At 44.0% G+C, this 25,760-nt stretch overlaps 1 protein-coding gene across 5 annotated transcripts in view; it reads left to right on the top strand.

Annotated features, from left to right (window-relative positions):
* The window catches only part of snx13 (sorting nexin 13), a 235,407-nt gene that overhangs the window by 66,632 nt on the left and 143,015 nt on the right, over window positions 1-25,760 (top strand). For all 5 annotated transcript variants that reach the window (XM_072509178.1, XM_072509181.1, XM_072509180.1 and 2 more), the window contains exons 3-4: window positions 15,790-15,892; window positions 16,625-16,714. In XM_072509178.1, the coding sequence (XP_072365279.1) occupies window positions 15,790-15,892; window positions 16,625-16,714 (193 nt within the window). The remainder of the gene's footprint in view (window positions 1-15,789; window positions 15,893-16,624; window positions 16,715-25,760) is intronic.

The raw sequence follows: 25,760 nt of genomic DNA, 5'->3' as shown, positions 1-25,760 counted from the left end.
CATAGAACCCATATATCTATAGAATGAATAAAGAATAACAGCGCTGTCACCTTCACAATCCTCTGACTTTACATAGTGTCTTTAATGTGCTTTTTGCAAATAGTGCTATTTCCTCTGGCAGGTAAACATTTATTTAGGGAATTGTTTGTTGCAAGTAATCCAGAACAGCCATGCCTGAATTCAAACTTTGGTATATCCCTGTTTAGTGAAAATGGCTTTTTATCATATTTAAATAATATCTGCGTGACAAGTACGTGTAAGTATTAAATCAGTTTATATTGGGTTGGCACGGTGGTGCAATGGTTAGCACTGCTGCCTCAAGGCGCCGAGGACCCAGGTTCGATCCCAGCCCGGGGTCACTGTCTGTGTAGAGTTTGCACATTCTCCTTGTGCCTGTGTTGGTCTCACCCCCTTCAGTCCAAGTATGCGCAGGGTAAGTAGACTGGCCACACTAAATTGCCCCTTAATTGGAAAAAAAAAAATCAGTTTATATTAAAGTTATATCAAGCAGGTCAGATCTTGCAAAAAAACAATGAACATTTCTGAAATGAAACACATGTGGAATGCACTTGCAGCTATGCTAGTGGAGTCGGACACTTTTGGAACTTTCAAGCGGTAATTGGATAGGCATGTGGAGTGCACTAGAATGATTGGGAGTAGGTTGATTTGATCTCAGTTTCAGACTAGTTCGGCGCAACATGGTGGGCCGAAGGGCCTGTACTGTGCTGTACAGTTCTATGTTCTATGTGACTGCAAAAGCACAAAACAAAACTGCCTACTTCTTTTAGCTTTTTTGGGAGAGAAATAACTTGCACCATAATGGAATGATGTAATTATTCTCCAAAAAATGCACAAAAGTAATGATAGTACTCCTGATCGATTCTTTGTAGCCATGAACATTTTCTCTACTTCATTCAGTACATGTCATGTGTTTATTTTCTAAAAATATAGTACATTTTGGCATCATTGTTTAGTGGTGTAGGAAATACTGAACTAAAGATAATATGAAGAAATAGATTAAAATTTATCACCTAATAATGCTGTTTGGCTAGGCAATCATTCTAAGTAAAATGACTTGTGAAGAAATTTGCAACCAAGAATCAATTTGCATTTATAATGTAATATTCCAAAGATTTACTGTTGGGCGTAACGACACTTGGAAGGCGTCAAAGGCCTAAAGCAAAACTCTTCGTATAATTACTTTGTTTAACTATGTCTGATTATGAGATTCAGTGCCAATGCTCACCAAGCAAGGAGCAGTTTTCAAGGTTCTAGTGTGTACTTGGTCAAGTGAAAATAGTACAAGCAATTTTATTTTTTAACTTTGATTTTAATTTCCGAAGACATCCTCTTTCTTCCTTGCAGAATGTGTTTGTGGCGTTGAGATTTCAATGATTCTCACCTTATTAAATTGTTTTTCTGTTAGTCAGACAATGAGGCAATCTTCCAAAATTGTTCTTTACCTCAATCTTGCAAAAGTTTTGAAGTGCTTCCTCTGTTATATGGCCCTTTTTGGTCTTATTGTGACTGAGAATGTGCTGATTGGGGAAATTGAAGGTCAGACCTGTATCTTCTCACTCACCCATGAATTGTTTCAATGAATAGGCTGTTTCTATAGGATGACTTAATGGATCACCTGTTAATTTTTGTGAAGGCACATTGAATTCCCCACCCTATGCTTTTAACCCTCAGGCTTGTAATTATAATTGTAATTAAGCCATCACTGTTCCTGATTCCACTTAATTAACTAATTGTCTATTAATATATTTAATTTGTATTTTGACAGTTTATTTAGGATCATAAACTGTTAACTTATAGATTCAAAAATTGTTAAAAGAATCAATGTAAGTAAATAAGGTCAACTTTTAAAAAAGTAAATCAAGCATTGGGAGAGAGCTGGAATTTAAAAGTTGGGAAACCTGATTAAATTACGATAGAACCTTGTTTAAATGAGACTTGATGGCAAGCACATATTTGTAGTAATCCTCCTTATTCAAAAGCCCTAATTGGTTTTGAATTTTCAGTAGTTTTTTAGACTGGAAGAAAGTATGCAGTGATGTTTCCCATGGGTAGGTTTTAGGAACCATGTTCTTTTTGGTAGATATTACTGAGCTTTGCTTTGGGATACAGGGCATAATAAAAATTGTAGTTGGCACAGAACTCCCAAGTGTTGTAAACTATGACAAAGTTAACAACAAACTTCATACTAATGAGGGTACAGGTCTCTGGCACAGAGTATGTCCCTGTTGCTCAGAAGGGAAGGGGGGAGAGGAGTAGAGCATTAATCATTGGAGACTCCATAGTTAGGGGGATAGATAGGAGATTCTGTGGAAATGAGAAAGACTCGCGGTTGGTGTGTTGCCTCCCAGGTGCCAGGGTCCGTGATGTCTCAGATCGTGTTTTCGGAATCCTTAAGGGGGAGGGGGAGCAGCCCCAAGTCGTGGTCCACATAGGTACCAACGACATAGGTAGGGATGGGGATGTAAGGCAGGAATTCAGAGAGCTAGGGTGGAAACTTAGATCTAGGACAAACCGAGTTATTATCTCTGGGTTGTTACCCGTGCCACGTGCTAGCGAGATGAGGAATAGGGAGAGAGAGGAGTTGAACACGTGGCTACAGGGATGGTGCAGGAGGGAGGGTTTCAGATTCCTGGATAATTGGGGCTCATTCTGGGGTAGGTGGGACCTCTACAAACGTGATGGTCTACACCTGGACCAGAGGGGTACCAATATCCTGGAGGTAGGTGAGCACTTTGGTGATAGTGACCACAATTCGATTACGTTTACTTTAGTGATGGAAAGGGATAGGTATATACCGCAGGGCAAGAGTTATATCTGGGGGAAAGGCAATTATGATGCGATTAGGCAAGACTTAGGATGCATCGGATGGAGAGAAAAACTGCAGGGGATGGGCACAATGGAAATGTGGAGCTTGTTCAAGGAACAGCTACTGCATGTCCTTGATAAGTATGTACCTGTCTGTCAGGGAGGAAGTGGTCGAGCGAGGGAACCGTGCTTTCCTAAAGTAGGAAATCACTTGTCAAGAGGAAGAAGGAGGCTTATGTAAAGATTAGACATGAAGGTTCAGTTAGGGCGCTCGAGAGTTACAAGTTAGCTAGGAAGGACCTAAAGACAGAGCTAAGAAGAGCCAGGAGGGGACGTGAGAAGTCTTTGGCAGTTGGATCAAGGATAACCCTAAAGCTTTCTTTGGATATGTCAGGAATAAAAGAATGACTAGGGTAAAAGTAGGGCCAGTCAAGGACAGTAGTGGGAAGTTGTGTGTGGAGTCCGAGGAGATAGGAGAGGTGCTAAATGAATATTTTTTGTCAGTATTCACAGAGAAAAAGGACAATTTTGTCGAGCAGAATACTGAGATTCAGGCTACTAGACTAGAAGGGCTTGAGGTTCATAGGGAGGAGGTGTTAGCAATTCTGGAAAGTGTGAAAATCGATAAGTCCCCTGGGCCGCATGGGATTTATCATAGGATTCTCTGGGAAGCTAGGGAGGAGATTGCAGAGCCTTTGGCTTTGATCTTTAAGTCATCTTTGTTAGTGCCAGAAGACTGGAGGATAGCAAATGTTGTCCCCTTGTTCAAGAAGGGGAGTAGAGACAACCTCGGTAACTATAGACCAGTGAGCCTTACTTCTGTTGTGGGCAAGGTCTTGGAAAGGTTTATAAGAGATAGGATGTATAATCATCTGGAAAGGAATAATTTGATTAGAGATAGTCAACACGGTTTTGTGAAGGGTAGGTTATGCCTCACAAACCTATTGAGTTCTTTGAGAAGGTGACCAATTGGTGGATGAGGGTAAAGCAGTTGATGTGGTGTATATGAATTTCAGTAAAGCATTTGATAAGGTTCCCCACGGTAGGCTATTTCAGAAAATACAGAGGCATGGGATTCAGGGTGACTCAGCAGTTTGGATCAGAAATTGGCTAGCTGGAAGAAGACAAAGGGTGGTGGTTGATGGGAAATGTTCAGACTGGAGTCCAGTTACGAGTGGGATACCACAAGGATCTGTTTTGGGGCCACTGCTGTTTTTCATTTTTATAAATGACCTGGACGAGGGTGCAGAAGGATGGGTGAGTAAATTTGCAGATGACACTAAAGTCTGTGGAGTTGTGGACAGTGCGGAAGGATGTTACAAGTTACAGACGGACATCGATAAGTTGCAGCGCTGGGCTGAGAGGTGGCAAATGGAGTTTAATGCAGAAAAGTGTGAGGTGATTCATTTTGGAAGGAATAACAGGAAGACTGAGTACTGGGCTAATGGTAAGATTCTTGGTAGTGTGGATGAGCAGAGAGATCTCCGTGTCCATGTACATAGATCCCTAAAAGTTGCCACCCAGGTTGAGAGGGTTGTTAAGAAGGCGTATGGTGTGTTTAGCTTTTATTGGTAGAGGGATTGGGTTTCGGAGCCATGTGTTCATGTTGCAGCTGTACAAAACTCTGGTGCAGCTGCATTTGGAGTATTGCGTGCAGTTCTGGTCACCGCATTATAGGAAGGATGTGGAAACATTGGAAAGGGTGCAGAGGAGATTTACCAGAATGTTGCCTGGTATGGAGGGAAGATCTTATGAGGAAAGGCTGAGGAACTTGAGGCTGTTTTCGTTAGAGAGAAGATAGTTAAGAGGTGACTTAATTGAGGCATACAAGATGATCAGAGGATTAGATAGGGTGGTCAGTGAGAGCCTTTTTCCTCGGATGGTGATGTCTAGCATGAGGGGACATAGCTTTAAATTGAGGGGAGATAGATATAGGACTGATGTCAGAGGTAGGTTCTTTACTCCGAGAGTAGTAAGGGCGTGGAATGCCCTGCCTGCAATAGTTGTGGACTCGCCAACACTAAGGGCATTCAAATGGTCATTGGATAGATCTATGGACGATAAGGGAATAGTGTAGATGGGCTTTAGATTGGTTTCACAGGTCGGCGCAACATCGAGGGCCGAAGGGCCTGTTCTGCGCTGTAATGTTCGATGCTCTATGTTCTAATAATAACTTTAAAAAGGGGAATGGATAAACATGTGAAGGGAAAGGAAATTGCAGGGGTGTGGAACGAATTGGATGTATCTTTATGCCTGTCCCGGTACAGGCATAAAGTGACAAATGAGTCTCATTCTGTGTTGTATCAATTTGATTCTATATTATGAAAAGAATATTAAGTATTGGCAATGGTGCAAATATATGATCTTCGGGCCGATGCCAGAATTGAAAGGTTTCCACATATTGGGCAAGACTGAAAAGACAAAGGTGATCTACTAGAACCTTAAAAATGATGAAAAGAATTGATATGGTAGATATAAAGATGGTCCCACATATAGGGCATATCCCATAAATCCAAGTTTGTCATCAATAAATCCAATAAGGAATTTGGCAGAAATGTATTTATCCCAGACAGCAATAGGAAGTTGGAACATGTGACCACAGTTAGAACATAGAACATAGAACAATACAGCGCAGTACAGGCCCTTCGGCCCACGATGTTCCACCGAAACAAAAGCCATCTAACCTACACTGTGCCATTATCATCCATATGTTTATCCAATAAACTTTTAAATGACCTCAATGTTGGCGAGTTCACTACTGTACAGGATGGTCTACATCTGAACCTGAGGGGCACAAATATCCTGGGGGGGGAGATTTGTTAGTGCTCTTTGGGGGGGGTTTAAACTAATGCAGCAGGGGCATGGGAACCTGGATTGTAGTTTTAGGGTAAGGGAGAATGAGAGTATAGAGGTCAGGAGTACAGATTTGACGTCGCAGGAGGGGGCCAGTGTTCAGGTAGGTGGTTTGAAGTGTGTCTACTTCAATGCCAGGAGTATACGAAATAAGGTAGGGGAACTGGCAGCATGGGTTGGTACCTGGGACTTCGATGTTGTGGCCATTTCGGAGACATGGATAGAGCAGGGACAGGAATGGATGTTGCAGGTTCCGGGGTTTAGGTGTTTTAGTAAGCTCAGAGAAGGAGGCAAAAGAGGGGGAGGTGTGGCGCTGCTAGTCAAGAGCAGTATTACGGTGGCGGAGAGGATGCTAGATGGGGACTCTTCTTCCGAGGTAGTATGGGCTGAAGTTGAGGCAAATAGCATAGATTCATGAAGAGGAAACCAGTTGAACACGAGTGAGTAAAAAATAGAGGCTGATGTTGAAATGAAATGAAATGAAAATCGCTTATTATCACAAGTAGGCTTCAAATGAAGTTACTGTGAAAAGCTCCTAGTCGCCACATTCCGGCGCCTGTTCGGGGAGGCTGTTACGGGAATTGAACCGTGCTGCTGGCCTGCCTTGTCTGCTTTCAAAGCCAGTGATTTAGCCCTGTGCTAAACAGGGGCTAGATGAAGGGAAAAGATTTGTTTGGAGGAAAATGTCAACGTAGACCAGTTGGGCCAAATGGCCTGATTCTATATTGTAGACTTAATGTAACAATAAACAATATTTGTTTATTTCAGCTGCTGGAAATAAAGGGACTGTAACAGTCTCATTTTTGATTAATTATTGTAAATTCTGTTTTTATTTACGTAATGTGAACTGTTAGTGTTGACTATTCACTTACAAGGCTGACTATTCATTTACAAGGCTTGCATGTTTTGTGAACCTTCATCTTGGAAAAAGTCACCATGATTATAAGAGTGTGCACCATTGTTGTAGAACTGTAAGACATTCCACCGATTAGGGATGGCCATCAAATTTGTTAAAAGTTCATTTTTCGAATATCGGTGTTCCTATCATGGCCAGCATTTATTACCCACTACTAGATGCCCTTGAGAAGGCGGCGGTGGGTGGGCTGCCGCTTTGAACAGTCCATTCTTTGAAGTGCTTTTGTAGTGCTTTGATACAATAGTGGCTTGCTTGGCCACTTCACAGGGCTGTTGATGATCAACCTTGAGACCCATGTCGGATAGATTGGGTAAAGCCATCAGGTTTTTACAAAACAGTTTCTTTCCATAAAGGACATAGATTTTTTTCTGACATGATAATCCAGCAGTCACTTCATTTGGTATTTTATTGGCTGTTCATTTTCAGATTTGTTTTTAAAACTGAATTCAAATTCTCACGACTGTCTTTATAGAATTTGAGTAAGCATTCTCGAGATTATTGTTCCAGTTTATTGGATTACTTTATAAGGAGTTCCTCCTCCAAACACAGGCTGTTTCTCTACCACATTAGTAGCAAGCACAGGAGAGGAGCAGCAGGAAGGTGAATATGGTGCATGACTCTGAGCACGAGGATGGGTGGGAAAACCAAGGATTCCAGACTTTTGTTCCACAAAATAACCTTCTAACTGGTTTTGTATTTTTTTGTGCCCCTTTGCTTTGCCGTTTTATGTGGTCTTATCCTGTTGTGAGAAATCTTAATTCTTTACCCGTCAGTCTGGCCTCAATAAAACTCGAGACGGATTTGCAGGCATAGCATTAGTTATTTTCTTTGACTTGTAAGTCTGATTCATTTCACACAGGCACAGGACACAGAACCAGTCTCCTAGACCCCTGGAAAACGAATGAAGAAGGAGACAAAGGGATTTCTGCAAATACATTCAAATGGCATCAAGTTTCACATACACGATTCCCGTAGGTCATCCTATACCCCTCCTGACCTGGCCATACATCCTGATTGGCTCACTTCTCATCCCTTCCTCTGGCCTCCTATTACCCAGCATCCTTTTCTCCTCCTTAGCTGGACACCCCTCCCCCTTACTTTGCCATGTGTTCTGAAATCCTTTGTCTGTGAAGTAACAGAATCAGACCGGCCAATGTTTACATTACAGTAACTAATATCTCTAAAGTAACTATTTTATATCACATTCGTCAGTTGTACCAATCACAGATAAAGTTATCTCTGATCACTCCCTTTCATCACTCTTCATCCTCATCTCTCTACCATGCCAGAACCTTGCCTCCTTCTGTATCAGTCCCTGGGTGTGAAAAGACTGTCCTCCAATTCACTCACAACTGAACTTTCAAAGTCACAACTGTGTAACCTTTTGTCTTCCGTTCGCCACAATATTTCTGCAGCCGCTGGTTTGCTCAACCATACACTCACTTCCACTCTTGCCCTGGTCCCCACTAAAACTATTACACTCTCACCCTGGCCAAGCCCTCTGGTATAGCCTTTGTATCTGCTCACAAGTCCAAGAATTGTAGACTTGTAAGACGATGGGAACAGTTGGTTCAGCCATCCACCACCAGATTTGGCTGGACCTGCTAAAACTGCTCCCTATTTCAAAATAATCACAGGCAGTTTTTCTCGACTCTTAACCCCAAACCCCTGCTGCCCACACCCTTGTCTCCAATGTTAAAATTGGGCTTGTCATAAATATTGAGACTTTCCCATTAGCTGCTGTGCTGCATTCATTCCACCAGCCCACTGAGCCAGCTTACTCCACTCTAGCACTGAACTCTCAGTTTCCTCTCGTTTCTCTCTTTCCCATGTGCTCTCTCCAAGCTCACCATGTCCATCTCCTGCTCTCAACTTCCCCTTGTTGACTGATATTGTTTCCGGCCCCCTCCCTTCAAGTCCGGCATCATCTCATCACCTCCTCAAAGACAATCTTTGACACCAGGTAGTAGTCCTTGCAAACTATTGTTGCTAACTTTTGGTTGGCTCTTAAGTGTTGCTCGTTGTGTCTTTACTTAATTTGCTCTGTTTCTATAACCTTTGCTCTAGAGTCGCCAGGTATCTTTATGATACCACCAGGAGGTTCAAGTTCGAGTGCTGATCAATAACTCTACACCAGTTAGTAAGCTTCAGATCAAAACACATTTATTATACACAGTCAATCACTACTCATGCATAAAACTCTACTTACTAGGCGATCTCTATCACTAAAAGGCCTATACTTAGCTTTGGAACTGGCCCACCAGGTCAGGGGAACAAATGGCCTTTCGTTCAATTCTGAGTCTGCAGGCTTCAAAGCTGGTATAGTCTGGTAGCTAGGAGTGCCTATCTCGTAGCGTGCATTGACTGGAGACTTACTTGGTTGGTGCAGCTACTAGGCAGGTTACGGTCCAGGGTTGTTTCGAGCTGCTGAGAGACCCTGCCAAGAAGGATGAATTGAACTTGGGGACTCTATTTTATAGTCCCCAGGGGCTTCGCGCCATTCGGGCGTGATTGGACTACGTTCTGATCACTTGGATCAATTTCTCCAATACTGGAGCTGTTCCCTGATTGCTGGGCGGTTCCTAAGTGTCCGTTGGCCTTCCTTTGTCTTGGCTCCTGCTAGCCGAGGAGTCTGGCTTGGCCTTGTTTATCTTAACTGTTTCTAATTGTTCCCGGGGATCGCTCATTAATATGCAGATGGCTGTTAGTTTCAGTGCTGTCTGGGTTCCTGCAAGTTCTGATACACAGGAAACTTTGCACCTGCTGTTTTTCCTGGTTTGACTGAATTTCCCTGCATTCTTAGCGGATCTCCATTTTAAAGTCGGGAAGTGGCCAACCCAGGTGGCTGCACTGTTACCCTCTCAAAAAGCCTTGAACATATTGTTGCCAAAATTCCTCCTCCTGCACTGTCACCTCGGGTGTTCCCCTCAGGTCAATCCTTGGTTCCTCCCATCTCTTATCTACATACTTCTCCTTGGGGACATCATCCGAAAGCACACCATTAGTTTTCATATGTATGTTGATGACGCCCAACTCTACCTGGCAACAACAGACAAGTTGGTGTTAGGAAAATTTGAGAGACAACACTCTCTTGGCGATCACCTCTCTTGCCTCCTCCACAGTTGCCAGATCTGGCTTCCAGTACTGGATGAGCAGAAATTTCCTCAAATTATTTTGGTTTTGGCCCCACTCCAAACCCTGCTCCCTCATTACCAACTTTATCCCTGATAACAGGCTGAGACTAAACCAGTCTATTTGCAACTTTGGTGTCATATTTGACCCTAAGATGAGCTTCTGACGTCATGATGCCATCACTAAAACGCCTATTTCTATCTCCATAGCATCCCCTGACTTAGACCCCATCTCAGCTCATCAGCTCAAACCTTTTGTTGCATCTAGAGACTCTTGGCTGGTCTCCCATATTCTACCTTCTGTAAGCTTGGGGTTATCGAAAACTTTGCTACTCTGTTGTAAATCTTACTCAATCATATTCACCTATCGCTCTTGTACCCGTTAACAAATGTGTGCTTTCATTCATTAGCCCACATTTTTCCAAATGTCAAATCATTTTGTCCTGCGTTAATGTGTCTCAAAGTTTCCTTAACACTGACTTGACTGTAGTTGTCAGGTTTATTCCAGTCCCCTTTTTCAAAAATGGGGATGTAACTTTTGCAATCTTGAAGTTCTGTGGGGAAAAAAACCCTCCACTTTGAAGGAGGATTGGAAGATTTTGGCTGGAACCTCTGCCATTTCCACCCAACTTTCTCTATAACCTTGGATGCATCCAAACCAGGTGATTTATTTTATTTGGAGATTAGCCAACCGTTGTAACTATCATGTATCACTTCCACCTGTATTACTGCTATGTTGAAACTAAGGAAAGCGGAGGCTGGGGCACCAGGGGAGTCCGCATTGCTCAAGGCAGAAGAAATGACCATGGTGATGAACTTGGAACTTGAAAAACAGTTCACAAAGCACATGGAAGCGATGAAGAAGGAGATGGGGGCGGTATTGAAAGTGCTGGTGGAGGAGTTGATTGCCCCGGTGAGGGCCGTGGTATTGAGCGCAGCGGCAGAGGTGCGGGAGCAAGGTGAGACACTGAAGGAAGAGGAAGAGGCATTATCGCAGCACAGTGATCAACTCACCTCGACGGGGAAGGAGCTGCGGAAGGTGATAGAGACCAACAAGGGTCTGCGAGCCAAAGTGGAGGACCTGGAAAACAGATCCAGGCGGCAGAATCTGAGTATCTTGGGTCTGCCCGAAGGGGTGGAAGGCCCGAGGCCGACGGAGTATTTTGCCACTATGTTGGCAGAACTATTGGGGGAGGGGGATGGTCTCTCTCGACATGAACTGGATTGGGCCCATCGGTCGTGGAAGCCTATACCAAAGGCGAGTGAGCCGCCAAGAGTAGTAACTGTTTGTTTCCGTAGGTGTAGCGAGAAGGAGAAGGTCATGTGCTGGGCAAAGCAGAAGCGGGTGGTGCAGTGGGCTGGAGCTGGCATACACATATACCAGGACTTTACAGTGGAGCTGGTGAGGAGGCGGGTGGCCTTCAGCCGGTGGAGCTGGCGAGGAAGCGGGCGGCCTTCAGCCGGGTGAAGAAGGCACTGTACATCAGCAAGGTGCAGTGCAGCATAGTGATCCAGCTAAGTTGAGGGTGACCTACAAATCCAAGGACTTTATTTTGGGGTGGCGGAAGCGGCGGAGGAGTTTGCGAAGGCAGAAGGACTGTGGCAGAATTGAGACTGAGAGTTGGTCTTGTACCGATTGTAGCCTCAAGTAACTTTATTTTTTTACTGCGTGTTGGGTATGTACTAAATGAATCGTGCTGTATATTTGGACAAGGGAAGAGTTGGCACTTTCATTTGCAATGCTGGTTCTTTGGGGCTTGGGTGTGTATGCTGGTGTTGTGTGCTGAAGGGGATTTCTTGGTTTTCCTGGGACCGGGCAAAGGGGAAGGAGATCCGGGCGGGGGCCTCCACGCTGGCCGATTTAAGCCGGCCAGTGAACGGGAGTGAGGTGGGGGGAGGGGCTGCAGCCATTGGAGCCCGGTAGAACATGCTTCGGTGAGTCTGGCCGGGGTGAAAAGCTGGGGGCAGGAACCGAGGCTGGGGGGAGGAGTTTACAAGAGGAAGTGGAGGGGGGCTCTACAATTTATGGGTGTCATTCACGGTACTCTTTCGGGGATTGGATGCCATTGAATATTCAGGGGTGGGGTTGGCGGCGTGGACTATATATGTCAATGGTGACCCTAGACGATTCCTGATTCCTTTTCTTTTTTTTCCTTGGGAGGTTTTGTTTTATTTGATGCTTATATTTGTCAGGTGGGCCATTGTTTGGGGTGGTGGGAGGATGGGATCGTTGGTGTTAATAAGGGGATTGACATTATATTCGTTACCGTTTACTGTTTGTTGATGGGGTGTAAATTTTGAAGAAAATGTGACAATGGAAAATCAAAATATTTTTTAAAAAATGACTGCTATGTTGGAAGCATTCTCTTCAGTCAAGACAGGTGCAAAGTGCTTATTCAGTACTTGAGGCCATGCTCTTTGCGTGCACAATAATATTTTGTTTTTGGCCCTGTCTGCACCTGCAGGTGGACGCAAGAGATTTCATGGCACTATTTTAAAGGGCAGGAACATTAACCCTGGCCAACATTCCTCAATCAACATCACAAACGTTATTATCACATCATTGTTTGTGGGAGATTTGTAGCGTAAGTTAGCTACTGCATTTCTACATTGCAGCCAGGGCAACAGTCGTCAAAGGTACTTAATTGGCTGTAAAGGGATGTCCTGTGGAAAGACACAATATAAATGCTAATTGTTTCATGATTGCTAAAATAGACGAAGTTGAAAGATACCCCAGAAATCCTTGTACATGCCACACTCAACAAGACCAGGCAGTGCAGAGACCACAAAGCAAACAGAATTTTGAACTGAAATAATAAATATTAACCAGAAGAAGTAGTGATCAAACTGTACAAGGGTTTGGCCAGAATCTTGAGTGCTGTGTCCCATTCTTCGAAGAAACTAGGAAGGTGCATTCAAATCCTGGCTCCAGGATGGGAATCTCAAATGCCTGAGCTGTGAATTATGAGAGCTTTTCCATTCAAAAATAAAATAGTAAATAATATGGAAGCAGTTAATCTATATTACTTAAAATTGCAGTGCGAGTCGGTTGAGGAAATATGCTTTTGATTTAATGTAAGGTTATCTGCTAGTATCATAGTGTTCTTTAGACTATTACTGGAAAATAGACTTCTAGGAGCCTTGTTGAAGGGATTAGCTGTACATTATTTAAATAAATGATTTTAAGCCTTGGGACATTGTTATGGATCAACAAAAGCTGATGTCTAACCTTTGCCACTGCAAAATAAATTCTGTTTAATAGAAACAGTTGAGTCTCTTCACCAATCTTCGATGTGCAGGAAAGAATCTTTTGATTTCTCACATGGTTCAGGGTAAGTTCTTATGCTATTTCTATTAGACCTGCGGGAAAGACTGATTAGACGGGGTCAGGAGGCCACAATGCCTCCAACTAGGGGTATAGATTAATTTTGTATGGTGTGTTCGATCTGGCATCTTAGCATTGACATGGAGCATGTTCAGGAACAGATCATGTTGAACACATGGGGAAGAAAGTAGTATGCAATTTCCCCATTTTGTTATCCTTTATATGTAAAACAAAAGTGCTGAAAAATTGTGAGATGTTAAGTCCTGCATCTAATCTGTGCCAGCAGCTTGCTGCCAAAATATTCCTGCTGGCTTTTTAGGTTGCTTTTTAGGCAGCTTTGGCAACCTCTCAAAATCAATATTTTAATCAATCCAAATGTATAAGTTACTTCTTGATCCTGTTTCAGAACCCTTCTGCGGATTCTGTGTGTGTGTGTGGGGGTGGGGGGGGAATTAATGGAGAAAACATGCTAACTTGTTAAAGTTCTAAGGCAGCCTTAGAGTGACCTAATAAAATTACGGAGAAACAAGGAAACAACATTTGCCCACTATCATTTTGATCTTGGCTCTCTTTTCATTCCCCCCCCCGTTCATTCATACCCCACACGCGCGGGAGCACAGCAGCCGCAGCGGTACAAAACTTAAAATGAGCAGTCCTCTCACGCACTTGGAACTGTACACGGGGAAATTAAGTTTCATTTCAAGAGACTTGGCAACCTTGAGCGTACTGCGGACCAGATCAGAATGTTTTGCGAGCTGCGCATGTGCTGCGGCTTGTACACCGTTCGCGTTTTCCCTTGGCTCTGAAAGGACTGAGCCATGTTTTTCTCCTTTGACAAACAAGTGAGTTAGATTGAGGGAAGAATCAGTCCAAGGACTAACTGCCTATTTATTATTAAGCTAGGCAGAAGAACCCCAGGTGGCAAAAGGCAACTATTTTTCTGACCAGCCACTGAATGAGCCATTTATGGATGAGAAAATCAAGATTATAATTAAATACTGGGAAGACTGAAGCTATTATCTTCAGTTCCTTACAAACACTGTTCCTCCAGTGCTATCCCTCTCCATGGCAACTGTCTGAGACTGAACCAGACTGCTTGCAACCTTTTGTCCCCAAGATGAGCTCTCGACTACATCCGAGCCAAGATTGGACTGCCGATTTCCACATAACATTGCTCATCTCTACACTGCCTCAGCTGTTCTGTTGCCAAACTCATCATCCATGTCTTGATAACTGTCAAACTTGACTATTCTAAGTCACCCTTGGCTGGGCCCCAAATTCTACCCTCTTTAAACTTGGGCTACAGAGTTTGGGATGACTATGTCTGAAGTCACACCAAAAATCATTCACCCAGCAATCCTGTGCTTGCTGACCTACGTTGGTGTCTAGTTAAGCAGAGCCTCTTTCTCATCCTTATATTCAAATCCCTACATGGCTAGACCTGTCCATCTCTTTATGATATCTGAGCTCCTCCAGCTCTGGCCTCCAGAACATTCCTGAATTCAATAGCTCTGCTATTCAGCTGCCTTAACCCTAAGCTCTAGGTTGTCATCCCTAAACCTCACCATCTCTACCTTTTCTTTCCCATTTTAATACACTCTTTAAAAATATACCTCTTTGATTAAGCTTTTGGTCATGTCTTAATATCTCCTTCTGTGCCTCAGTGTTATATTTTGTTTTATACTGCCACCGTGAAGCATCTGGGGATGTTTTATTAAGTTAAAGACACTATATAAATATAGTTTATAATTTTTTTAAAAGTGTGGTTCCTCATTTCATGAGGCTTGCTCAAGGAAGTGGTATATACCTCTAAGTTCCATCAAATTCAGCAGTTCTTAGAACAAACCCAAAACTTGCGAACGGAATCTTCTGAACAGTCTTGGTGGTGGATTTTGTTTTAGTTGCTTTAATGACCAGACTGGCCAGTTAGTGGACAAGGTTATCACTGATGGTTCGGATAAAGGGTGAATCAATGCCAACAAGGCTGTCGTCAGCAGAGCTGACTAGGTTCTGGAGAAGTGCTCCATTTTGTTGAAGATTTTACCCATGGAATTTAGGTTGCAGGGGAGCTGTTGCTGGATGAGAATTGGTGGGTAAATCCTTAAAGAAAAAGAACTGGAATTCTTCCTGCGGAAAATTGGAGCATTGAAGAACTTTGTGGATGAAATCAGTGTCATGTATGCTGACTGGACTGCCTGATCAGTCTGTGATATCTTATCTTTTTGTATCTGCTATTTAAAGTATAGTTTATTTTGGCAATGATTTGTCTGTCAATTCATGTTTAATTATGTTGATTTTGGTTTTAATGTTCAGTTAAATGTTTTAAAGGTGAAATTTTGTCCATTGGTTCTTCCTGGGGTCTACCAGTAAATTTGGCTCTTTTGGCACTGGGATCTCCACAGGGATCATAACAATGCATTCTTCTATATTCACCATAAGATTAAGTAAAACCATTCGCATTGTATCGGTTATTTTATGAATACCTTTCTACTTGGGCTGAAAGGTTATTTCGTAATGGGATTCTCCAGAAGGATACACAGGTGGCAAACTATGCCATCTATAATGTAAAGTTTTGCATGCAGCTCTATTGGTCATTGTTTTGCAAAGTGTATGGTAGAAATATTTGGGGAGCAATATTGGACATGTGTTAATCTGATACGTACTCTGATATAGATTTTGCTCTGATGAAATTGCAGCTTGAACACTGATGCTCGGAAAATCTGTGCATTATTTTACAGGGGTTTTGCAGTCACACTACTTTTTGGGAAAACAAACTCTGAGAAATATCTTGAAAGGTGTGAACATTCTTTCCTTCCTGCAGCACCAACTGGCGTTCCCAGAGTAAGTTGACTAACTTTATTTGAACTAAATTTCTGTGTTCTCTTGGAGATGATCTGACCTGACTAATTTTCCTTTTCAAACTCACTCACACCAGTTTTAGTGATGGTATGCATATATAGCTGAAATCTCGCCTTGGGACCAAAAAATCCAATGTTGTGAACAGTCTGGTTCAGCCTTGCACAATTGCCAGGGAAAGTTGGGATGTGAGGGAACAAACTAGAACCAAGACTCAAGACAGTGGCTTTAGCCTCTTAAATTCTATTTGGAGGAAATTTTTGCTTGTCAGTACTAGTTGACAAGTAGTCTTGACAATTTAGAGTGTGTCACCATAGGTCAAGAAGAGGGGCAGGTATAAATTCTGGGGTCACCGTATGTAATGACATGTGGGTGGGAAGAGAAGCCATTCTAGCTGATCCATTGCCTCTGATCCATAAAATAGAACCAGACGAGTGCAGTCTCCACCCAGCTGTGCGACAGTGGAGAGGCATTGGATGATGATGGTCTGGTAACAACATCAAAGACAAGGATGGATAATTTATCGGTGTTATTTGTAACTTGAGCCATTTGGTATTGCAGTGGGGGAAGCCTCAATTGCCGGAATTCAAACATGGGAACCATGGCATGGATTTCTTGTCAGTTGTTCAAGCTTTACAAATGCCAAGTAAACAAGTTTCTGTTGTACCCTTTTTTGATTGGTATTTTGTTGGACTCTCCATATTCCATTCTCTTCAGGCTGTAGAAGAAATGAAACGTGAAAGTCGACAAATAAAGATTGACCGGCGACTAACTGGTTCCAGTATAATCGATGAACCTCTACAACAGGTGAGAAACAAAATATTCTTTTTAATATAAAAGCAAATTACTGTGGATGCTGAAAACAAAAACAGAAAATACTGGACAATCTCAGCAGGTCTGACCGCATCTGTGGAGAGAGAAGGGAGCGAGCTAATGTTTTGAGTCGAGATGGTTCATTGTCAAAGCTGGAGAGAACTGGAAATAAGGCCAGATTTGTACTGTTGTTGGTGGTTGGGGGGGGGGGGGGGGGCAATAGGTGGAAATTGACAGAGAAGTCGTGGACAAAAAGAGAAATGGGGATGATCAAGACTAAGAAGGATACTGATAGTGGCACATTAAGAGATTAGAATTAGAATGTGCAATTGCAGATAATGGTAAGCAGTGTGTCAAAGGACAATTAGGAACAGGGAACAGTTAGCCTGGGATGGGAGGCAATGGTGAGGGAAAAACTGATCGGTGGATGAAGCGATTGATAGAAATAAAAATGGGGTGAAGGTGGGGTGACTGAGAGTCTGAGGTGCTGTTACTCCAGTTTGTGCTGGGCTTCACTGGAACATTGCAAGGACAGACATGTGGCCATGCGAGCAGGATAGTGAGTTGAAATGGTAACCGACAGGAAGGTCTGGATTCTGCTTACAGGTGGACCAAAGGTGGTCTGCAAGGCGGCCACCCAGTCTGCGTTTAGTCTCTCCAATGTTTTTTTTCTTTTACTCATTTTTGGGATGTGGGCGTTGCTAGGCTGGGTCACCATTTGTTGCCCATCCCTAATTGTCCTTGAGCTGAGTGGCTTGCTTAGCCATTTCAGTGGGGGCGGTTAAGAGTCAACCGCATCGCTGTGTCGGTCTGGAGTCACATGTAGGCCAGACTGGGTAAGGACGGTAGATTTCCTAGTGAACCAGATGGGTTTTTACGACAATCGGCAATGGTTTCATGGTCATCATTAGACTTTTAATTCCAGATTTTTATTGAATTCAAATTTCACCACCTGCCATGGTGGGATTCGAACCCAGGACCCCAGAGCATTACCCTGGGTCACTGGATTATTAGTCCAGTGACAATACCACTATGCCACCACCTCCCATGTCGCATAGACCACATTGGGAGCAGCAAATGCAATAGACCAGATTGAAGCAGGTGCACGTGTGAAGCACTGCGTTACTTGAAAAAGAGTTTTTAGACCCTTGGATGGTCAGCAGGGTGGAGGTAAAGGGTCAGGTGTTACACCTATTATGATTGCAATGAAAGGTGCCTTGGAAAGAGGGTGAGGTTTTTAGGTGATGGAAGAGTGGACCTGGGTATCCCGGAGGGAACGGTCCCTGCGACATTCTGACAGGGGGGGTGAAGGGAAGATGTGTTTGGTGGTGGAATCATGTTGGAGTTGGCGGAACTGGAGGAGGATGATTCTTTGAATGCGGAGACTGGTGTGGTGAAAAGTGAGTGGGGTGAAAAGTGAGGACAAGGGGAATCCTATCCTGCTTCTGGGAGAGAGGGAAAGCGGTGCAGGCGATGAGTCGGATATGGTGGGTGGGAAACCGCAATTCCGGAAGAAATGAAGGCATGTCAACAGCATTGTTTTGGAAAGTGGCATCATCGTAACATGTACGACGGTAGAACGGGGAGAATGGGATGGAGTCCTTACAGGATGTGGGGTGTGAAGAGCTGTTGTCGAGGTAGCTGTGGGAGTCGGTGGGTTTGTAATGGATACTAGTGGACAGTTTATTCCCAGAAATTGAGACAGATTGATCAAGAAATGGAATAGTGAATAAACGGAGGTTTCAGAGACTGACCATGTGAAGATGATAGAAGGGTGGAAATTTGAAGTGAAATTAATACCTTTTTCCAGGTCCAGACTGGAACATGAAGCAGCACTGAAACAGTTGTTGATGCACCAATGGAAGAGTTGTGGGATGGAGCTGGAGTAGGACTGGAACAAGGAATGTTCTACGTATCCCATAAAGAGACGGGCAATACTGGGACCCATCCAGGTGCCCTTTGCCATGCCTTTGGTTTGGAGGAAATGAGACCTGTTGAAGGAGAAATTGTCGAGTGAGAGGACAAGTTCAGCCAACAGTCTAAATTAGACCCTACATGATTGTCCAGTATTTTGTGAAAATATTATTTTTCTTGTTTTAGTACAACTATTTCAATATACTGCCTTATGAGACTGCCATTGATCAACCAGTTCTGGTCTAAAGTGACACTAGTTTGACCTTGAACCTTGAAACAAAAAAGTGAAATTGTGCTCATGGTGTAATCAATTTTTGGTTCACTGCAGGAGCAGCCTGTCAAGCTGAAGTTTTTTTTTTAAGGTGATTAAGCTGTATGGTCGACTGCATTAACCTGATGCTGATGTGGTGGACCACTTCCAAAAATCTACAGCAGACTACGGGACAGGTCACGACAGTTTATTCACATTTCAAGCATGGAGGATTCTACCCCAGAGAAACCTCCGAAGTAGCACTCCTCTAAAACAGCACTCCACTCTAATACAACTTTCACTAAGAGTAGTATTAGAGAAAAAGTCTGCGATCCACTGTGTTGGTCAGGCTGCACTCCAGTACTTATTCACAGGCACGATCCCACGACAATCAGCACAGGGGCTTTGACCTGCTCCGTTTACATTCTGGGCTGGTTCACCCCTCTTTCACGCCTGGTGGGCGGTGCGTTAGCACTGTTGCTTCATAGCGCCAGGGCCCCAGGTTCGATTCCCTGCTTGGGTCACTATCTGTGCGGCGTCTGCGCATTCTCCCTGTATCTACATGAGTTTTCTCCGGTTTCCTCCCACAAGTCCCGAAAGACGTACTTGTTAGGTAATTTGGACATTCTGAATTCTCCCTTTTTGTACCCGGACAGGTGCTTGAGTGTGGCGACTGGGGGCTTTTCACAGTAACTTAATTTCTGTGTTAATGTAAGCCTACTTATGACAATAATGAAGATTATATTATGGTGGTCCTGGAAGAAGTCCACCACAAACACCCTGCATCACGATCACAGACAACTTTGTTGCAAGCATTTATTGCCCATACTTGGTTGTCCATGATGGGATTGTGATGAGCTGCTACATGCCATATAGTGAAGATAATCCAAAAGTGCTGTTAAGTAGGAAGTTCCAGGTTTCAGCTCCGAGACATGGAAGGGAATGGTGTGTGATTTGGAGAGGAACTTAACAGTGATGATATTCCCATACATATTGTGCCCTTTTCCTTGGAGGTTAGCATTGTCCAATATGCTTGTCACTTGCCACATGGTGAATTGGCCGCAGATAGTTGTAAATTTACACTCTTCATCTTCAGAACTACACTGTTCTGGGTTATCTTGCCATGGCAGCTGAGTGTCGCTGGAAAGTTCATTATATGGCATCTTCCTAATTGAGCAAGCAAGAGTTGACTGCATTTCTCTAACACAGAACTCACACATATCGATCAGACCGCAACTTTGTTTATCAGAATATAGTTCTGTATTCAGCTTTCTAATGACCTGGAAACTGAAGGGCCACTTGCTCAATTAATCAACTTTTTTCCTGTTCGAATTAGAACATTACAGCGCAGTACAGGCCCTTCGGCTCTCGATGTTGCGCCGACCTGTGAAACCAATCTAAAGCCCATCTACACTATTCCATTATCATCCATATGTTTATCCAATGACCATTTAAATGCCCTTAATGTTGGCGAGTCCACTACTGTTGCACGCAGGGCATTCCACGCCCGTACTACTCTCGGAGTAAAGAACCTACCTCTGACATCAGTCCTATATCTATCTCCCCTCAATTTAAAGCTATGTCCCCTCGTGCTAGCCATCACCATCCGAGGAAAAATGCACTCACTGTCCACCCTATCTAATCCTCTGATCATCTTGTATGCCTCAATTAAGTCACCTCTTAACCATCTTCTCTCTAACGAAAACAGCCTCAAGTCCCTCATCCTTTCCTCATAAGATCGTCCCTCCATACCAGGCAACATCCTGGTAAATCTCCTCTGCACCCTTTCCAATGCTTCCACATCCTTCCTATAATGCGGTGACCAGAACTGCACGCAATACTCCAAATGCGACCGCACCAGAGTTTTGTACAGCTGCAACATGACCTCATGGCTCCGAAACCCAATCCCTCTACCAATAAAAGGTAACCCACCGTACACCCTAAAAACCCTATCAACCTGGGTGGCAACTTTCAGGGATCTATGTACATGGACACCGAGATCTCTGCTCATCTACACTACCAAGAATCTTACCATTAGCCCAGTACTCTGTATTCCTGTTACTCCTTCCAAAATGAATCACCTCACACTTTTCTGCATTAAACTCCATTTGCCACTTCTCAGCCCAGCTCTGCAGCTTATCTATGTCCCTCTGTAACCTGCAACATCCTTCCGCACTGTCCACAACCCTACCGACTTTAGTGTCATTCGCAAATTTACTCACCCATCCTTCTATGTCCTCCTCCAGGTCATTTATTAAAATAACAAACAGCAGTGGCCCCAAAACAGATCCTTGTGGTACACCACTAGCAACTGAACTCCAAGCTGAACATTTCCCATCAACCACCACCCTCTGTCTTCTTCCATCTAGCATATTTCTGATCCAAACCACTAAATCGATCTCAATCCCATGCCTCCGTATTTTCTGCAATAGCCGACCGAACCTTATCAAACACCTTATTGAAATCCATCTACACCACATCAACTGCTTTACCCTCGTCCACCTGTTTAGTCACCTTCTCAAAGAACTCAATAAGGTTTGTGAGGCACGACCTACCCTTCACAAAATCGTGTTGACCAACCCGAATCAAATTATTCCTTTCTAGATGATTATAAATCCTATATCTTAGAATCCTTTCCAAGACTTTGCCCACAACAGAAGTAAAGCCCACTGGTCTATAGTTACCGGGGTTGTCTCTATTCCCCTTCTTGAACAAAGGGACAACATTTGCTATCCTCCAAAGGCTCTGCAATCTCCTCCCTAGCTTTCCAGAGAATCCTAGGATAAATCCCATCCGGCCCAGGGGACTTATCTATTTTCACACTTTCCAGAATTGCTAACACCTCCTCCTTATGAACCACAAACCCATCTAGTCTAGTAGCCTGTGTCTCAGTATTCTCCTCGACAACATTGTCTTTTTCCTGTGTGAATACTGATGAAAAATATTCATTTAGCGCCTCTCCTATCTCCTCGGACTCCACGCACAACTTCCCACTGCTGTCCTTGACTGGCCTTAGTCATTCTTTTATTCCTGACATACCTATAGAAAGCTTTAGGATTTTCCTTGATCCTACCTGCCAAGGACTTCTCATGTCCCCTCCCGGCTCCTCTTAGCTCTCTCTTTAGGTCCTTCCTGGCTAACTTGTAACTCTCAAGCGCCCTAACTGAACCTTCACGTCTCATCTTTTCATAAGCCTCCTTCTTCCTCTTGACAAGTGATTCAACTACTTTAATAAACCACGGTTCCCTCGCTCGACCACTTCCTTCCTCCCTGCCTGACAGGTACATACTTATCAAGGAGCTGTTCCTTGAACAAGCTCCACATTTCAATTGTGCCCATCCCCTGCAGTTTCCTTCCCCATCCTATGCATCCTAGGTCTTGCCTAATCGCATCATAATTGCCTTTCCCCCAGCTATAACTCTTGCCCTGCGGTATATACCTATCCCTTTCCATCGCCAAAGTAAACGTAACCGAATTGTTGTCACTATCACCAAGGTGCTCACCTACCTCCAAATCTAACACCTGGCCTGGTTCATTACCCAGTACCAAATCCAATGTGGCCTCGCCTCTTGTTGGCCTATCTACATACTGTGTCAGGCCACCCTCCTGCACACATTGGACAAAAACGGACCCATCTAGAGTACTCAAACTGTAGCGTTTCCAGTTAATATTTGGAAAGTTAAAGTCCCCCATAACAACTACCCTGTTACTTTCGCTCCTATCCAGAATCATCTTTGCAATCCTTTCCTCTACATCTCTGGAACTTTTTGGAGACCTATAGAAAACTCCCAACAGGGTGACTTCTCCTTTCCTGTTCCTAACCTCAGCCCATACTACCTCAGTAGACGAGTCCTCATCAGACGTTCTTTCTGCCACCGTAATACTGTCCTTGACTAACAATGCCACACCTCCCCCTCTTTTACCACCTTCCATCTGAAGCTTACTGAAACATCTAAACCCCGCAACCTGCAACAACCATTCCTTTCCCTGCTCTATCCATGTCTCCGAAATGGCCCCAACATCGAAGTCCCAGGTACCAACCCATACTGCAAGTTCACCCATCTTATTCCGGCTGCTCCAGGCGTTGAAGTAGACACACTTCAAACCACCTTCCTGCCTGCGAGTACACTCCTGCGACCTTGAAACCTTACTCATGACCTCCCTACTCTCAACCTCCTGCACACTGGAGCTACAATTCAGGTTGCCACCCCCCCTGCTAAATTAGTTTAAACCCTCCCGAAGAGCATTAGCAAATTCCCCTCCCAGGATATTGATACCCCTCTGGTTCAAGTGTAGATCATCCTGTTTGTAGAGGTCCCGCCTACCCCAGAATGAGCCCCAATTATCCAGGTATCTGAATCCCTCCCTCCTGCCCCATCCCTGTAGCCACGTATTCAACTGTTCTCTCTCCCTATTCCTCGTCTCGCTAGCACATGGCACGGGTAACAACCCAGAGATAAAAACTCTGTTTGTTCTAGCTCTAAGATTCCACCCTAGCTCCCTGAATACCTGCCTTACATTCCCATCCCTTTTCCTACCTATGTCGTTGGTGCCTATGTGGACCACAACTTGGGACTGCTCCCCCTCCCCCTTAAGGATCCCGAAAACACGATCCGAGACATCACGGACCCTGGCACCTGGGAGGTAACACACCAACCGCGAGTCTCATCCCGTTCCCACAGTATCTCCTATCTGTCCCCCTAGCTATGGAGTCCCCAATGACTAATGTTCTACTCCTCTTTCCCCCCCCCTTCCCTCTGAGCAACAGGGACAGACTCTGTGCCAGAGACCTGTACCCCATGGCTTACCCCTGGTAAGTCTCTTTCTCTCTCTTTCCCCCCCCCCCCCCCCCCAGTATCCAAAGCGGTATATTTGAAACTAAGGGGGACAATCCTCTCACCGTCACCCATCTATCTTCATTCTTTGGAGTAACTACATCCCTGAAGCTTCTATCTATGACCACCTCTGCCTCCCGAATGATCCGAAGTTCATCCAGCTCCAGCTCCAGTTCCCTGACAGTGTCCCTCACCTCAAAAAATTCTGCAGGGGGAACATTGCACCGCCTTCCCTGCCACCCCCTCGAGATAACTTGCGGATAAAATAAGAAAAAGAAGGAAAGAGCTTACCTGATATTCACTCAACCCTTTAGGTTAGAGGAGGTGGCTCCTCTCCCATGCTTTTAAATCTCTGGCTCCTCTCCCGCGCTTTTAAATCTCTGGCTCTTCTCCCGCTTTTAAATCTCCGGCTCCTCCCCCGCTTTTAAATCTCCAGCTCTTCTCTCGCGCTTTAAAATCTCCGGCTCGTCTCCCACTTTTAAATCTCCAGCTCCTCTCCCGCGCTTTTAACACTCTGGCTCCAGTCCCACGCTGTTCTCAATAGGTGCCTCTAATTGACGACACATTTAGATCTACGAGTCTGCTCTTTGAATTTCTGTGCGAGCAGGGCTGGCCTTTGAATGAACAATGGTCCAATTATCGTTAATTTTCTTGGGGAATCTAGTGAAATGGGATGCTAACTAACAAATTCAGTTTTGTTTCACTGATCGTTGGCAGTTTTCGCAAAAAATGGTTGAGGCATGCGAGCGACAGTCAGCAATGCATGACTTCCACTACAGGTTGAAATGTGCAATTTTGGTAAACTGGGGTGGTGCAGCAATATCCAAGTCTGTTCAGTCTTTGTCCTAACCTGTTTAAGTGAGTGATTGAAAGTAATATTGATAGGAGGTTGGCCACAAGTCAAAGATCTATTAAATTACCAGATGCTGTGTTCAGTATTAGACAAGTGATTGTGCTTAAGCAAGGCAAGAGTCAGAGTGCAGATGCAAATTCTAGAGGATTGTCAATTCTTTTGCCCCAGAGTTTCTTAACATACCAATTCAGATAAAATGGAAACAGTTCACTCTTGAAGAAATTTGTGTTTTGAAATAAACTGAGCACATTGAAATTTAATACTTGAATATTGTTACGACCCTTTGAGAGTGTATGCAGAAGGCTTGCTTCAATAATAATCTTTATTGTCACAAGTCGGCTTACATTAACACTGCAATGAAGTTACTGTGAAAAGGCCCTAGTAGGGCAGCATGGTGGCGCAGTGGTTAGCATTGCTGCGTCACGGTGCCGAGGTCCCAGGTTCAATCCCGGCTCTGGGTCATTGTCCATGTGGAGTTTGCACATTCTCCCCATGTTTACATGGGTTTTGCCCCCACAACCTAAAGACGTGCAGGGTAGGTGGATTGGCCATGCTAAATTTTCCCTCAATTGGGGGAAAAAAGAATTGGTACTCTAAATTTTTTTAAAGGGGGAAAAAAGGCCCTAGTCGCCACATTCCGGCGCATGTTCGGGTACACCGAGGGAGAATTCAGAATGTCCAAAGTACCTAACAGCACGTCTTTTGGAACTTGTGGAAGGAAACCAGAGTACCCAGAGGAAACCTACGCAGACACTGGGAGAACAGACCGTGACCCAAGCCGGGAATCAAACCTGGGACGCTGACGCTGTGCAGCAACGTGCTCCCGGGAACAGTTTTGATTGAAAAACCCTTTTAAAGCAACCTTCTTACTTTGGTAGTGTTTGCATTGGTCTTGATTGCTGATGGTTTAAATCTACAAAAGATTACAGATTTGTTTTATTAATATTGCATATGCTTGTATCATGTGGCTGATGGATAATTAATTGTGACAGGTATGGTGAGCATTGAGGTCCTGTTGAGCAACACTGATCTAGGTGATAAAAGTTGCAAGTTCAGGAGGTGCTGTCGAAGAAGCCTTGGTATAAGTTGTTGCACAATGCAACCAAAGTGCCCTTGTAGTGATGTGTGGGCTGCCAATCAAGCAGCCTGCATTGCTTTGCCCTAGATTGTAAGCTTATTGAATATTGC

This window comes from Scyliorhinus torazame, chromosome 6 (assembly GCF_047496885.1).
Source record: "Scyliorhinus torazame isolate Kashiwa2021f chromosome 6, sScyTor2.1, whole genome shotgun sequence".
Taxonomy (NCBI): Eukaryota; Metazoa; Chordata; class Chondrichthyes; order Carcharhiniformes; family Scyliorhinidae; genus Scyliorhinus; species Scyliorhinus torazame.
This window is presented reverse-complemented; position numbering and strand designations above follow the sequence as displayed.